At 31.7% G+C, this 15,597-nt stretch overlaps 2 protein-coding genes across 5 annotated transcripts; both read left to right on the forward strand.

Annotated features, from left to right (window-relative positions):
- Window positions 1-240: 240 nt before the first annotated feature.
- On the forward strand, window positions 241-6,793 carry LOC100802428 (calreticulin-3). Of its 2 annotated transcripts, none has more exons than XM_006592074.4 (15): window positions 241-439; window positions 530-637; window positions 1,066-1,258; window positions 1,808-2,066; window positions 2,335-2,391; window positions 3,050-3,097; window positions 3,256-3,342; window positions 3,424-3,481; window positions 4,015-4,082; window positions 4,346-4,441; window positions 4,537-4,593; window positions 4,711-4,794; window positions 5,333-5,362; window positions 6,494-6,519; window positions 6,685-6,793. In XM_006592074.4, the coding sequence occupies exons 1-14, from the start codon at window positions 340-342 to the stop codon at window positions 6,503-6,505; spliced, it is 1,257 nt and encodes a 418-aa protein (XP_006592137.1). In that variant the 5' UTR covers window positions 241-339; the 3' UTR covers window positions 6,506-6,519; window positions 6,685-6,793. The 2 variants fall into 2 exon arrangements, with proteins under 2 accessions (XP_006592137.1, XP_006592136.1); XM_006592073.3 differs by having other exon boundaries at window positions 242-439; window positions 6,494-6,530.
- Window positions 6,794-11,175: 4,382 nt separating this feature from the next.
- GLYII-5 (putative hydroxyacylglutathione hydrolase) lies at window positions 11,176-15,211 on the forward strand. 3 transcript variants are annotated; one of them, NM_001353896.1, is made up of 8 exons: window positions 11,176-11,577; window positions 12,091-12,273; window positions 12,429-12,632; window positions 12,767-12,890; window positions 13,447-13,547; window positions 14,240-14,314; window positions 14,408-14,506; window positions 14,690-15,211. In NM_001353896.1, the coding sequence occupies exons 1-8, from the start codon at window positions 11,563-11,565 to the stop codon at window positions 14,834-14,836; spliced, it is 948 nt and encodes a 315-aa protein (NP_001340825.1). In that variant the 5' UTR covers window positions 11,176-11,562; the 3' UTR covers window positions 14,837-15,211. The 3 variants fall into 3 exon arrangements, with proteins under 3 accessions (NP_001340825.1, XP_006592138.1, XP_006592139.1); XM_006592075.4 differs by having other exon boundaries at window positions 11,185-12,001; window positions 14,690-15,118; XM_006592076.4 differs by having other exon boundaries at window positions 11,443-11,577; window positions 12,067-12,273; window positions 14,690-15,118.
- The last annotated feature ends 386 nt before the right edge of the window (window positions 15,212-15,597 follow it).

Raw genomic sequence — 15,597 nt, forward strand, 5'->3', positions numbered from 1 at the left:
ACATTTTTCAATATTGATATAATGTAAGTGTAAACTTATGGGAACTTTAAATGAAAAATTAAAATTTTACAGGCATCAAAATTGAAAACAAAAAATGAGTCAAATATGTTACAGCCGACGAATGATAATTAAAAGTGTTAAAAATACATAGTTAGTTTGTCTTAAAAATACATGTCTCGTATGGGAAATTCATAGTATAAAATATTTTAATGCTGATGGAAGTGTTCTAGAAAGTACCACTCCTCCACCGTTCGTTATTTTAAATTCGTTTGTCTCAACTCTTTTCAACTCAACTCAACTCTCTAAGCTGAAATCTGAAGCTAACTTAAGGGAAATGAGATGGCCAATGGCAACACTAGTCATCGCTTCAAGCTCTTGCTTTTCCTTCTAACTCTGCACTCTTCATTCGCTGAGATTTTCTTCGAAGAGAGATTCGAAGGTAATAATCCTCAATCCTCGGGATCATTTATATTTTGCACCTCAAAATCACTATCAAGTAACACTTTATTTATTCAATTAATTATTTAAGATGGATGGAAGAGCCGTTGGGTGCTATCCGATTGGAAAAGGAGTGAAGGAAAAGCGGGTACCTTCAAGCACACAGCAGGAAAATGGTCTGGGGATCCTGATGACAAAGGTATTACATTTTTTTTTTCATTTCATTTCATTCACATTATTAATCTTTCTCAAATTCATTCATTAAATGGATTGTTATGTTCACCAATGCTGGTGACGGCTTTTTTACCCTTTAGGGGTAATTTTTTTTTCAAAATTACCAAATGGGACTCTTTTTGAATTAATTCCCATATTGGGGTAAGTTCGTAAAAATAGTCACAACTTTGTAACCAGAAGTTGTAAAAGTAATAGTAGCTGATGAAGTGGGATAAAAATTTATGACTTTGTTTGTAAAGTCGTGATTACTTTTACTGACTATAGATAGTTTTCACAAATAAATGAAAAATAAAATAAAAAAATAGAAATAAATCCTATGCACAATACAAAATCATAGTATTTCTTTTGTATTATATTAATTACATAAAAATGAATTTGAATCCTTTCTTGCAGGTCTTCAGACATATAATGACGCCAAGCATTTTGCCATATCTGCAAAGATACCCGAGCTAAGCAACAAGGACAGAACCCTGGTGCTGCAGTATTCTATTAGGTTTGAGCAGGACATTGAATGCGGTGGCGGTTACATCAAACTTCTTTCTGGTTATGTCAATCAGAAGAAGTTTGGTGGTGATACCCCTTATAGGTTCGCCAACTTCTTATGCCATATGCATTATCCTTGTTTCCTTATATTTTACTTTTAGAGGATGATATATGCTAACTTGGTTAAAAATAGGAGATGAGCTTTTATAGACATCAAGTATATCATATCGAGAGATGGTAGTAGCACACTTTTTATTATTAATTGAAACCCATGAAACGATGAAAGAGACTTGTTATACAGAGAGTGGGACTCACATTGTTTCGTAAATTTCAATAAATTCCAGTTAACAGAAAAAATGTTAGAAAGAATGTTGTAAAAATTAAGTGCATAAGTTGATTTTAGCTTATGCAAGAAATTCAATTCATTTTACTATCTTATTTTCTTCTTCTATAAGTGCTTATGAACAATTTTATCCAAACAGGATTGCACTTACTATTTTCATACATATAAATTATGTTTTTCTTTTTCCCACTTGGCATTAATTGAAGTGAGGCTTTGATTTGTTTAATGTTGTAAAAATATTTGATTAAACGTTTTAGTTAGTCTATCACTGTGCTAGTAGAGTGAACTGATTGGTCTTGCTTGATGCAGTTTGATGTTTGGACCAGATATATGTGGTTCACAGACAAAGAAGCTCCATCTTATACTATCATACCAGGGGCAGAATTACCCCATTAGAAAAGATCTGCAATGTGAAACGGATAAGTTGACTCATTTCTATACATTTATTCTAAGGCCTGATGCCTCTTATAGTATCCTTGTTGATAATCGGGAAAGAGATTCTGGAAGCATGTACACAGATTGGGACATCCTTCCTCCAAGGAAAATCAAGGATGTCAAAGCAAAAAAGGTACAACTTTGGGACTGGACTTAGTGTGTTGGGGTGCATTTGTGTCTTGCCTTATTTGAATGATCAATATTTGTAATTGTCATGTTAAGATTATGAGCTGCAATGTTATAATCATGCTTTTCTGGGGGTCTCAAAGGCCATACATTCAAAACTACTTAAACAAACATTCTAAGGGATTCTTTAATTGAGATAGGAAACGTTTTGGTTCTTTCGGTTTACCTTTCATCTGAAAGACTGAATTTTTTATTTTTATTTTTTCCTATTGCAGCCGGCTGACTGGGATGATAGAGAGTACATTGAAGACCCTAATGATGTCAAACCAGAGGTATTTGCCCCCCTCTTCACCCTAATCCTCTGCTGGTAACTTGTAATTTTCATCAAGTTTGTCAAACGCCTTCACATTTACAATTTTAGTATTTGCATTTACATGAAAAACCTTATTGATCACCTTTAGGAATTTCTACAGTGGTATGACTCTTCCACATGAACAATAGATGATATCTGCTATCAGTGTTTTAAGTTGTGGTTAGTAACCGCAAATGTGACTAGGTTTCATGGTCTCTGCAACCAAAACCACGGTGCAATTTAGAACACTGTCTGCTACAATTAGCTGGGCTATTAGTAAAATTTTGTTTATTTTTGTATGGAAGAGGTTTCCATTTTTTTACGACAACAAAAATATCATTTAAAATATAAGCATGGCTAGAATTACTTTTTTTAAAATCTCAAGAAGCATCATAAATGGCAACAAACTTTTGCAGATACTACTTATCTTTTCCTCAGTCCCCTGTTACAAGTATTAGATTATCTATTTAAAGGGGTAAATAAGCAGAGTAGATTTTAATAAGGATAGAACACCAATTTGACAATTCTTTTTCCAAGTAAGTTTTAATAGCCAGCATCTGCTAGAAAGGTTCTTGGCAACACATAAGGACATAGTGATTTTTAGTTATATTTTCACGTGCTTCTTTCTTATATTGCAGGGATATGATTCAATTCCAGCTGAAATCCCTGATCCAAAAGCCAAGAAGGTTGATTTGTTTACTTCATATTTTTTTAATTTGAAAAATGTCAATAAATATGTATTTGGATAGTATGATCACTATTATTTACAGTAGACTTTCTTTGGCATGAACTTATGAATGTTCTTTTCCTTTTTTTCTTCTTGTTTAATTCTTTGTTTGAGCAGCCTGTTGAATGGGATGATGAAGATGATGGACTATGGAAGCCCCCGAAGATTCCCAATCCAGCATACAAAGGACCATGGAAACGCAAGGTTCTTTAAGCCGCACATTAAAAGTTGGAGGAGTCATTAATTTTTTAGGCTTTCTAATTGTTGAAAATTGTTGAACTGCAGAAAATCAAGAACCCCAACTACAAAGGAAAGTGGAAGATTCCATGGATTGATAACCCAGGTAGATTTATTTTATATGCTAGTGAATCAAGAAGTAATAAGCTTCAAAGCATTAATTGGGTTGTAACACATGTGACATAACTAGTTTATAATTTTAGGCTCTGTCATTTATGTTTGTGTTAACTTGTAACTATTGCAACTTGCGAATATGATGTTTGCTGGCATTATAATGTTATATGGAATTAGACTGTAGTTGTTTGCTAACTTGTTGGCTAGGGAAATTTGATTAGACAACAAAAATTATATGATGGTATTATGATAGTTTTCACTAGTTGAATACTAGCCTATCAATTATTTTACTATTTCTACAGCCTCCATCGCATTCACTTTAGCATATATGAGCCTCTGCAGAATGTTATGCATATTTGTTGTGGAACCTTTTTGACATACCAGAAACCTATCGGCAGCAATTGGTTTAGTCAGCATCTATGAGCTGCCACATTGCCTGATCTTTACTTTCTGGTCTTGCTCCTGAAATGTTATTAATGTCATCTCTAATTACAAACTTTGCTTTTCCTTTACTGTTTCCTGCAGAATTTGAGGATGATCCTGATCTTTATGTTCTCAAACCAATAAAGTATGTGGGCATTGAAGTGTGGCAGGTGTGTGTGTCTATATATATACACATTTTGTTCTTCTTTATTGATTGAAAGAGAGCTTTTAGAACTGCATATTTTAGTTTATGAAAGTGGCTTATGACCTTCATTAAACTCTCATTTAACAAGAAATTATTGAATAAGTGTCTGATTAAATTGTTTACTCAAACATGCCCTGAGTAGTAATTGCCTATAAAACTAGCTGTACTTGAATATTTAGCTATTATTGAATATTTGAAGTGTAACAATATTAAATTTTGAATTTTTAGGTGAAGGCAGGTTCAGTTTACGACAATATCTTAATTTGTGATGACCCACAGTATGCAAAGCAAATTGTGGATGAATTTATGGCTAATAATAGAGAGGTGAGCGTTTACTTTTAGACTTTGTATCTATTATTTAGTTTGTAGGAGCTAGGAATCATAGTATCAAAGCATTCTCATTATGTGTAAAATCTCAGGCTGAAAAAGAAGCTTTTGAAGAAGCAGAAAAAGAAAGAAGGGCTCGGGAAGAAGAGGTGATCTTTCAAAGCTTAAATGCTTCGGCACTATTTTAATATGCATGAGCAGGATAATCATATTTGTTTTGTTACTTCTGTACAATACCAATACTTTTTTATGTTATGATTATGTAGGAGGCACAGAGAGCAAGAGAAGAGGGTGAAAGAAGGAGGAAGGAGAGGGATCATAAATATGGAAATAGGAGGCATCGTCGAAGGGTAATTTTTTAATCCTGATTCCTCTCGAAAAATTGTTCTGGGGTGTATAACACATCTATTGTTAACTTTGCAGTAAAGGTTTTGGTTTATCTATTCTATTTTGCACAGCAGGAATTAATAATAGGGCGGGTGGTAACAATTGATGTGGAAGACTTCTTGTTATCCTTCTTTCCTCATCTTTGTTTCTTTTTGAATTGAGATTAGTTTCATCATTGTGTTTTGGAAACTCTTTCCTTCAAAAAGCATCGGGCATTCCTTCTAGGCAAAAAGAACAGTGAATAAATTATATAGTTAAGGTGTAAGATTTAGGATCTATGCAGGCTCCGTGTTTGAAAATAGAAGGTAAAACATTAGAACATGAGTTTGGGACATCTAAGGGGGGAAGCTAAACATTGCAAACTAGCAGTTATTTGTACTTTCTTTTCTCTTCAATTTCCTGCCAATCCATGTAACTTTGTTTGGCCCTTAATTCAAATGGGTTTATGATCACTTATTGCTTATGGAATATAAAATCTGATTTTGAGACTTTTTTCTGCAGCCGGATCCCCGTGATATGGATGATTACCATGTAAGTCTAAAACTCTCTTGTTATTTAATATTTATTTATGTGAATATGTCTCGTAATACTTTATTGCTTTTCGTTGTTCATGTAATGATGTGTGAAATATGAGCTACTGAGGTTGAAGTTGCTAGTTTGCTTGAGTTGAATTTAACCACTGCCCATAACTTGTTGCCATTTAGGTATCAACCTTTTCCATATCCAACTCAAATACAATCAAGATATTTACAATAAGAAAGACATTACATGATACACACACAAAGTAAAGCTAAATATAAACATTATTCAAACTGTATCTGTTCAGAAACTCAAAAAATGGCAAAATATGCAGTGATAATAAACAATGGTACTCGAGCGTCATAATAAGAAAATTATTGTCGTAATGAAATGTGCTGAGTTAGAAATAAATTCCTGTTTTTTTTTCTGACACGTAAGCATAAAACTAGCATATAAAAAAATTGTAAATTCTTTCCTTGCGGTCCTGCCATAGCTTGGGAAAGTTGTCAAGTAATTATTAAATGTTAGTTTGGGAAGTCTAATTTGTTATCACTCTTTATTAATTTATTAAAAACTAGAGAAGTTTATTAAATGAAATATGAGATTTACAAAATTGTTATTTTTAATAAATTTCGAAGAGTCTTTCTTTTTTATTAGTAAGAAAAATGTGTTTGTGAGTGTATTGCTAACACTTTTCTTTCATTAAAATGTCTCTGTTATGTAATGCACAACATTAAACATGACCATTCATTCCTTTTTATCCTACGTGCTAGTACCTTACTTTCGATAAAATCGATGATCCACTTCAGTTCATGTTCGTGAATGCTTGAATTAATTTATTTTGAAGGGAACAAAAAAACAATTTTTCCAATAAAAAATGCACTTAGTCATGAGTTGACATGACTCCGTCAATAATTATGAATTCCGCTATTGATAAATATCTAATATTTTACATTTGTATAGAAGCCATAAGGATAATATATTGTATGATACAAAATGCAACTTTCTGAAATTCTTGAGCTATTGTTAGAGTCGTTGCATTGTACTAAGATCTTTGCATTCCGTCAAATTTCATTTTCATCCGGTAAAGGTCAGTTTTCATTCTCATTAAATATGCATTTTCTTTGTTTTTGACTCTTTCAGGATGAACTTTGAAGACTGCACTAAGGGTAGGTGGCAGGTGCGTAATTACAACACTAAAATGCATCTTTGAAGTTGTGAATTGTAGGACCAAAGCTGCAATTGCACTGACCATGCCGAGCTGTACTGAACTGTAACATCTGAAATATTAGCGTCAGTCATTATGTTTAACTTCATTTCTTTTCGATTATTAGGTAACAGCTGGTCTGCTTCTGCTACTGCTACTGTATTCAAAGGATGGAATTTAAACTTTCTCTATTCTGTTACCGAAAGGGGGGAAAAGAAAGAAATTATTTTTTAGTACATTACTAGCATTATCTATAAATGTCATATATTTTACTCTTTCATAAAAGTAGAAATAACTTTTCATCCCAGTGTTGCTGATGTGGTTAAGTAGGAGGGGATATTTTTTAGGTTGGGGTGTATTATAGAAAAAAAATAGGGTGAATAAAAATAGATAGATGTGGTTAAGTAGGAGTAGTATTTCAGTCAGCGAAAAAGAAAGTAGGAGTAGTATTTTTTTTATATTATATTTCTTTCCTTCTTAATTACAAGACTCTTTTAATTAACTTATTTTTCTTTGAGAAAAATAATTAATTTAATTTATTATATTAAATCTGTTAATTATTTATATTATTATTCTAAATTAGTTTTATCTTTTTAATTATTTAATTATTTTTATTAATGTTTAAGACAGAATAATTAAATAAGAATATATAAAAAATAATAATTAATGTATTTAAAACTTAAAAAGAAATCTTATAAGAAACTTCTGAAAAGGATTTTGTAATTAGGCAAGGAAGGACACCCATTTAGTTTTAGGTATTGGAGGGAGAGACGGAATCTACAAGAAAGAGTCAAAAGCGTCGCGAAAAACAAGGAGGAAAAAAAATAAAGAAGAAAATAAAATAATAGTATATAATTTGGTGAATAGAAATAAAATAATAGAAGAGAATTGGATGATATATGGTGCTGAAAAAAATAGAAGATACGGCACACGGCGGCATCACAACCATTTGTAAAAGCAGTCGGTGCCAATGGCAGCATGGCACAAACACATTATAGACTAACACTAGCACAATCATCATTCATCATTTCACCATCATGCTCCTCATTCCAATCTCCACCTCAACTCGCCCACTTCCACGTGAAAAATGTCCACAATCTTATTTCGAATTACTTTAAACAAATTACCTACATGTTAGGTAGTATTTGTGTCTTTATGTTACTCATTCAAATCCCAAAATAAAAAGTAGTACAATTTCTTATAAAAAAATATATTTTATGTTCTATTAAAAATACGTAAATTACAAGTTGTTGATGGAGAGTAGGAATAGTTAAATTAGAGTATCAATATCCCCACCATTATTGTATTTAGAAACTTGGTTAAGAAAACAAAACTACAAATATTTATTTTAAAAGAAAACACTTGTCGTGTTAAAAAACTAAAAAAAACAAAAAAAAAAACTTTTAATTAACGAAAGGTATTTAATAAAGCCCCTGATCAAAAATTTGAATTCTGAATTCCTGATTTTTTTATATGGAAAAACTTTATTAGAAAGAAATCATCTATGTTTAAAATGTCTTCAAAAATCCATCAAAAAGATACTATATAAAAATACATGTATTTTTTTGGTGTCTTCAGCATACTCATTAAGAACTTTTAAAAAAGTAAAATAAACATTGACTATGTTATGAAATTTTTATTGTTTACTCATGAATACGTAATAAGTTCAAAATAATTATTATATAAAAATATAAGTCATTCAATATTTTTTTATACTAAAAAAATGTCTTCACACCATGTTTCATTGAACATAGGATGAAGGTAGAAAACCCCTTTTATGGTGACCGGTAATATTTTAAATTAATGTTGTGAATAAAAAAAATGTGAGTTTAAGTATAACAAAGGATTATCCTTTTTAAAATAAAATCAATGGTGAAATGTTGTCATATTCTTAGTTTAATAATTAGAAGTTTTATTGAAAACTAAATAATAAAAGGAATGTTAGTGATATTATTTTTTGACTTTTTTTATGATTGATTGAATTTGAATGAAAATTATCAATTTTAATGAGTTTCACTTCTAAATCAATATAGAGAGTCCTTTAATGGAAAGTGAAATTCACAAAAAGTGAATGACATGATAATAATATCAAATTATAATGTTCGTTCAAGTTTAGTCAAAGAAGTCATGCATATCTAATATGCATGACTGTCATGGTTGTGAAGTATGATGGGATGTTAGGGTCTCATTGCAAGGTATAGGACCTGTGTCCCACATTAGAAGTATGGAATTCCAATGTAGGATTTATAAGTCCTTGGAACTCTCTAATTACAATAACTAGGTGGGTTCAAGTTAGTCACAAATCTAGTACCCAAGGTCACTAAGAATAATCTATTTTAAAATATATATATATATATATATATATATATATGTATGTATATATAGCATAAAAATATAGTATTGAGTTTAAATATCCAAAAATAAGAGATGTAAAATACAAACTTTTAAGATAAATATTAATGATTTTATTAAAATAAGGGAGTGTATTTGTTTATCCTCGCATGAGAATAATTTAGAAAGTTTAAATAAAATCAAGAGATACAAAATATACAATTTTTAAATATAATATGACTTTATTAAAATAAGGAGATGCTTTGTCCACCTTCACACAAGAGTAGTTCCCCCAAATATTCAAGTGCTCGGGTTTTTATCAATAATACAAAAATTACCCAAAGTTTTTACAAATTCAAAATTAACTATAGAATATAATCAATTCCTCAATATGAAACTAAACATACGAAATGGGTGTTTGGAACAAATTTTGTAACATGAATCAATGCTCTCTCTCCATCTCTAATAGTTAAAATGGATGGAAGTTGTTTCACTTAAAGACATACATGATTTTTTCATGCCCTCGTTACATTCCCAAATATATTGATTTTTTTAATCTAAAATTACGTTAACTAACATTTCAACATAGTTTTGAAGAATCAAATGTGAACATTAAAATTAATAGTGTATGTTTAATGTGAAAAATCACATTCACGATCGTTTCAAACATGCACTCTAAAAATCTAAAAGCTACAAAAATTTAAAGGAATAAGAACCATTTATTTTTTAAAAAAAATAAATAGGGTTTATATAAAGAAGCTAAACTTGGTTTTGGGATGTGAAATATGAAAGTTGCATAAATGTGTTCTGTTTATGGAGGAAGGTTACCACTTTTGAACACATCAGCTTGCTCTATGTTATTTTGATGGAACCCTATTTCATGGATCCAATTTTTAGCATCAGCAAATTGGGGAATCTCTTTTCTTTCCTTTGTGAGAGAATTTAGTCTCTCGACAAGCTATTTATTAAATCTCTTACTTCTTGTTTAAGTGATTGGTTCATCCACATTGAGTACTCCCAAGCGAAACTCTTTCTTCTTAGATAATTCTCTATCAAGTTTTGTCCCAATAACTACAATATTCTTGATTGTTTTGGAATGTTTTAGGGATAATAATAGTGGTGATTGGTAGAAAGAGGTATTATGATAATAAATCCAATGTATTATCGTTTTACATGATGCACCATTTTTGAAAAACTGGGGATCTTTTATTGTGGTATGTTCACAAGATCCTCAACCTTTGTAACCACTTGTCCGTTGGAAGTTAGATCGTCATTGAGTGTGGAAAAAATGAATCTAGGTCCCCTTGACCAAGAGATGTGTGAAAGAAAAGTGAGACGATATAGATTTTAATTTAAATTAAGGCATTTTGTGAATATCTTCACATTTTTATTTTACACACTTTAGCACCCAAATTTGGGGAAGAGAAATGATTTTCGTGATTGTGGATTCATTTTTTTATGAGAAATGTTAACGATAGTTTCTTTTTAAAACTTTGTAATTTGATTGATTGAAATTTATGAAAACATTCAATTTAATGAATTATACTCTTAAATCAGAAAAATAGTTATTAAATGAGAAATATAACCAATCAATTGATGATTTGTCTAATAAATTTTAAACCATAGAGAGAGAATTAAAAAGAAAATATAAAAAAAATATTGCTAATATTCTTCTCCTTTTATCAATACAATCTTTACATAATAATCTGTAATTATTTAATTCATAATAAAATTTCATCAATAATGTATTTTTTTTCATAAGAACTAGTAAGAAGCAATAGTACAGAACTAATCCCCGAGTGGTCCCAACAACTTTGTTCTGTTTTATAATGCGGAAATACTTTATTCACTATTAATCTATTCTAAAATCAACTAATAATTGTTCCATTTAACCTCAATTTTCATTCTTATTTATTATTATTTTAAAATTATAAAACATATTTTATTTTTTATACTTATTTAATTCTAACAATTAACTATACATAATATTAAGATAACAAATACTAATCAATGTCTTAATGACATTAATTAAAAAATTTAAAGTAGAAATATTTTTATTAAGAGATGAAAAATTATATTATTTATAATTTTCTTTTACATTTTTTTATGATTTAAATAATAATATTTTAATTTTAATTTCTTAACCAATATTCTAAATAACATATTAATATTAATACACAATGTTAAAATTGTTGGGTAAAAAATTATACTACTAGAATAGCATAAAGAATAGCACTATTTAAATATAAAAATATTTAAGATGAAGGTTGGTGGGGGGTGGAGGAAGACAAAGACAGAGGCGTTAAAAGGTGGTGGGAGGGGGAAAAAGGCAAAATCGTTTTCAAGCACACAGTAGACAAGAAAGAGTGTGTGTCAACGTAGTAACATAAATGCAACTGCTTCTCTTTCTCTTTTCATTCAGATGAGATCAATGCACTTCCATTTCCACCTCCTCCTCTAGGGTTTCTCTTTATCCCTTTCTTCCACGCATCCCTCCTCCGAATTCAATTCCCCTTACATTCAACTCTCCTTTGCCGAATCTGCAACAATTACACAAAATGAATTGCTAACAACACGCACACACACTCTCCGTGTTTTTTCCCCCTCTCTTTTTTAAGAAGAACGCGCTTTCTCGTATCTCCTCGTTTGAAGAAGCGAAACGGCATCGCATTCGATGAGTGATGCGAAGGTAGTTTAATTTATTTTGGTCATCGTTGCAATTTTGTTTTTCCCGCAGAATCCGAGATCGTGCAGAGATGTTTTGAAAAAACGGTTTCCTTCTTCTTTACGCTTCACGTCATCGTTTTGCTGCAGTGCCGTGTGAAAATGAATCTCCGTGTTCGTTATTTTGATTTGCTGAATTTCCGCGTGTTCAGATCTTTTCAGTGTAGATCTCTTACAATTTGGTTGGAAGCAATAATTGGCCTTGTAATTTGGAAAATGTATGACTATAATATTTTAGTAATTTTATTTATAGATAATTCGGTTTAATTTAATGGCCTTATGGCACGGGGTTAAGGGTTTCCTGAGTGAAATTCGTATCATCTACGACGGCATTAGTATTATTCACGCTGGCATTGCGAGCTTTGGTTCAGATGAATGTGCTCGTATTTGTATGTACTTTCTATTTTGGTTCCCTGTGAACTTTTATTTTGGATTGATTATGATATGGCAATAGGTGTTGCTTATTCTCTATCTTTAGGAAAGAAGTGGGTTTTGCGTGTGGCCAGATGCGAGACAACTTTGCTTAAGGAAAGGTCTTCTGTATGGATTTATGCGATTATTTTCAATACCATTAAAAACATTGCGCGGAGCTAGTCGGTCGTTGAGAGTGGATCAATTTTGCAGTGTAGTGAATCTATCTTCCTCATTGCAGATAGAATTGGTGAGCAGATCTCTTCTTCCTTTTTATAAGGCTTTTGTGATGCAATTAGATTAGTATTTAGTCACTCAAGTTGCTCAAGCTAATAAGCTCTGGAGCCATATGCTGAAATCCTAGCATGTGCTGTGTTTCTTATCTCATTTTTCTTTAATTGTTAGGTTCCATGTCTTAGGGACAATTATGCATATCTTTTACACGATGTGGATACGGGGACAGTTGGTGTTGTTGATCCTTCCGAAGCTGCGCCTATCATAGATGCGTTGAGCAAGAAAGATTTAAATTTGACTTACATACTGAACACCAACCACCATCCTGATCACACTGGTGGAAATGCAGAGTTGAAAGAAAGGTATGGGGCAAAGGTATGATATTTATATCTTCTGTCGAAGTTTGTTCTATTTTTAATTAATATTATAAATGTGTTGTCAGAAAATGTAAAGAGAAGATATGAAGTGAGGTTACTTTGATTTATTCGTAACATTTCTTCGTCTTACAGGTAATTGGTTCAGAAATAGACAAGGAAAGAATTCCTGGTATTGATATCTATTTGAGTGATGGTGATAACTGGATGTTCGCAGGCCATGAAGTGCATATATTGGCCACACCTGGTCACACCGAAGGTCACATTAATAGCCTATTTGCATTTGTAAATATTCTTATTAATTGTTGTCTGCTATTAGATATATTTCAAGTTAATTGATTAGAACCAGCACATTTTTGGCTTGTTACTTTGGCTCTTTTATTCTCCTGCAGTCTTCTTGACTATATAATAAATTTCTATATTCTCTTCTAACTGCCATGACCCTGTCTATTTAATCTACAATTTTCAACTCTGTGGGTTTTCTTTGTTGTTATCTTGACTAACTCCTGATTTTTACTTGAAGTCATATATGTTCTTGGTTTAGCCTGACGTGCATATTATCTGCCCGCGTAGAATCCAAGTAAATTCCTTTCCCATGGCTAGACTCTGGGAGTTATTGTCAATACCATGGTGTAGGACTTTTATATGAATGTTTTCTTGGGTTATTGCTTTGGGTAGTGTCCAGTGTGAGGTTATGCAATTAACATGCTGAAGGTGCTGCTAATGTCTTTTATTTGATTTGATTTTCTTTACTTCAACCTGCTGATCCTCACTTTTTCAATTTACTATCTAATATCTATTTGTACTATAAGCAGGTCATGTAAGCTTCTACTTTCCAGGTTCTGGGGCAATTTTTACTGGAGACACCTTGTTCAGCTTATCATGTGGCAAGCTCTTAGAAGGAACCCCCGAACAGGTTGATTTGAATTGCTTTTAGTTTCTCATTTTGTTTTCTGGTTGTACATTTCTATCTTCAGGGACAAGTGATTGCATCTTGTTGCAATGTTTCTTTCTTGTTTTATATATCTTGTTTTAAATTGAACTACCTGCAAGAAAGGACTCGAATTATAGTGATTTAAATTACAAGTAAACGAGGACTATATGATATTTGAAACTTGTATTCTTTTGTGAATGTAAATGCCAGTACAAAAATATGGTAGTTATTTGACTATATTTCTTGAAGGTCTTGTCTAAAAAGAGGTTACGATGTTTGTATTCTTAGTTAGGCAGATATTCTCCATGTCTGCAATCTTAGTGGGAACATTTGAATTTAATTATTAAGATCTTACTAGATAAGACTAATTAAATAATACTACTATGCCATTTCCTACTAATTACTACGTTAATATCAGAAATCACTTATGTCAATAAATATTATTTTAGTGGTTATAATAATGTTTTTCATATTTTAACTTTTGTTGTTTATATATATTTTGTCATATAATGCTTGCCGATATGTTGAATATTGGATTTTGATTTCTAGATGTTATTGCAGATGTACAAGTGGCTACGAATGCAATCCATTTCTTTTATGTGGTCAAGTCTGTTACTTGATAAGTTAGTAATGTGTTTTATCTTTAATTATTGAGAATTTCTTCCATGTTACAGATGCTATCTTCTCTTAAAAGGATCATGTCTTTGCCAGATGATACAAGTATTTACTGTGGTCATGAATATACCTTGGTTAGTTGTTTCTACTTTCATTCTTTATTTTCCCTGCTTCTTTTATAAGCCTAAGTGTTGCGACCTTGACTTTGGTGCTTTGAATTTTGGCAGAACAATTCAAAGTTTGCCTTGTCTATAGAACCTGAAAACAAGGAACTTCAATCCTATGCTACCCATGTATCTAACCTTAGAAATAAAGGCTTGCCCACGGTAATTTTCAGAACTTGGCTTCTTTAATGGATGGTTTCAAGTGCCCTCTGTAGGGGCTCTTCCTTCACTAGAAACACCTGTCTTTCACAACTCATTGTTATTGAAGCTTGCATTGCCTTATTAGTTGTTGGTATGCTGGAATTTTGTGTTTTTGCTTTTAGCAAATTATTCCTGTTTTCTCAGATTCCAACTACGCTGAAAGTGGAAAAGGCTTGCAATCCATTCCTTCGCACATGGAGCATAGAAATCCGGCAAAAACTAAATATTGCAGCCACGGCAGATGATGCAGAAGCCCTGGGTGTTATCCGGCAAGCAAAGGATAATTTTTAGAATTTTTTAATTAAAATTTAAAATTCTAAAGATACTTATTCTGTATAGATTAGGTTAATGAATCCATCAAATGGAATAATATTTACTTGGTGATATCGTAATATAATTTTTCAATTTTCTTTGGGTTCATTTGAGATGTAAATTAGATTTCAGTTTTGTTGGCCTGATGGGAGTCAAAATCATGATGGTGCGTGGAAGAAGCTCATCACTCAGACACTCCCTTCGTGTTTAGCATATATATGCATATGTTGAGAATTATTTAGAAAGTTGTATTTTGATCCATTGCACTTTTGTGACATGAAGATTTTAAATATTTCAAAGACTAGTTTGTACATTTAAGAGCATTAACGTTGGGTTTATCAGTAATTAGGCTGACGACATTTGGCATTGTCTTGTACTCGTGTTTCCCTCATTATACGACTGCACGAAATGTCAACGCAAGTGGTTCATCAGTCTCTACTATGATCATTTTATAGATAGACATATCGGCTACAATGTTACATAAGGTTTTTCTAGTGATAGCATATGACCTCAAACCAAAGGATAGAATAGAGGATGCAAGCATTAAAATAATGTATTCAAGCATGAATTTGATTTCAAATGTTTTGTTTATACGTATTATTTAACTTTCATTCATAGAAGATCATATTTTGGTCCGGCAGTGGTTGTTGGCCCTAGTTGAGTAACTTTTGAGGAAGATTGATGTGGAGTATAACCCTTTACGAATAGGACTCTCAAGCATGGTGGGTTGTTACTCTCAC

This window comes from Glycine max, chromosome 12 (assembly GCF_000004515.6).
Source record: "Glycine max cultivar Williams 82 chromosome 12, Glycine_max_v4.0, whole genome shotgun sequence".
In the NCBI taxonomy this organism is placed as follows: Eukaryota; Viridiplantae; Streptophyta; class Magnoliopsida; order Fabales; family Fabaceae; genus Glycine; species Glycine max.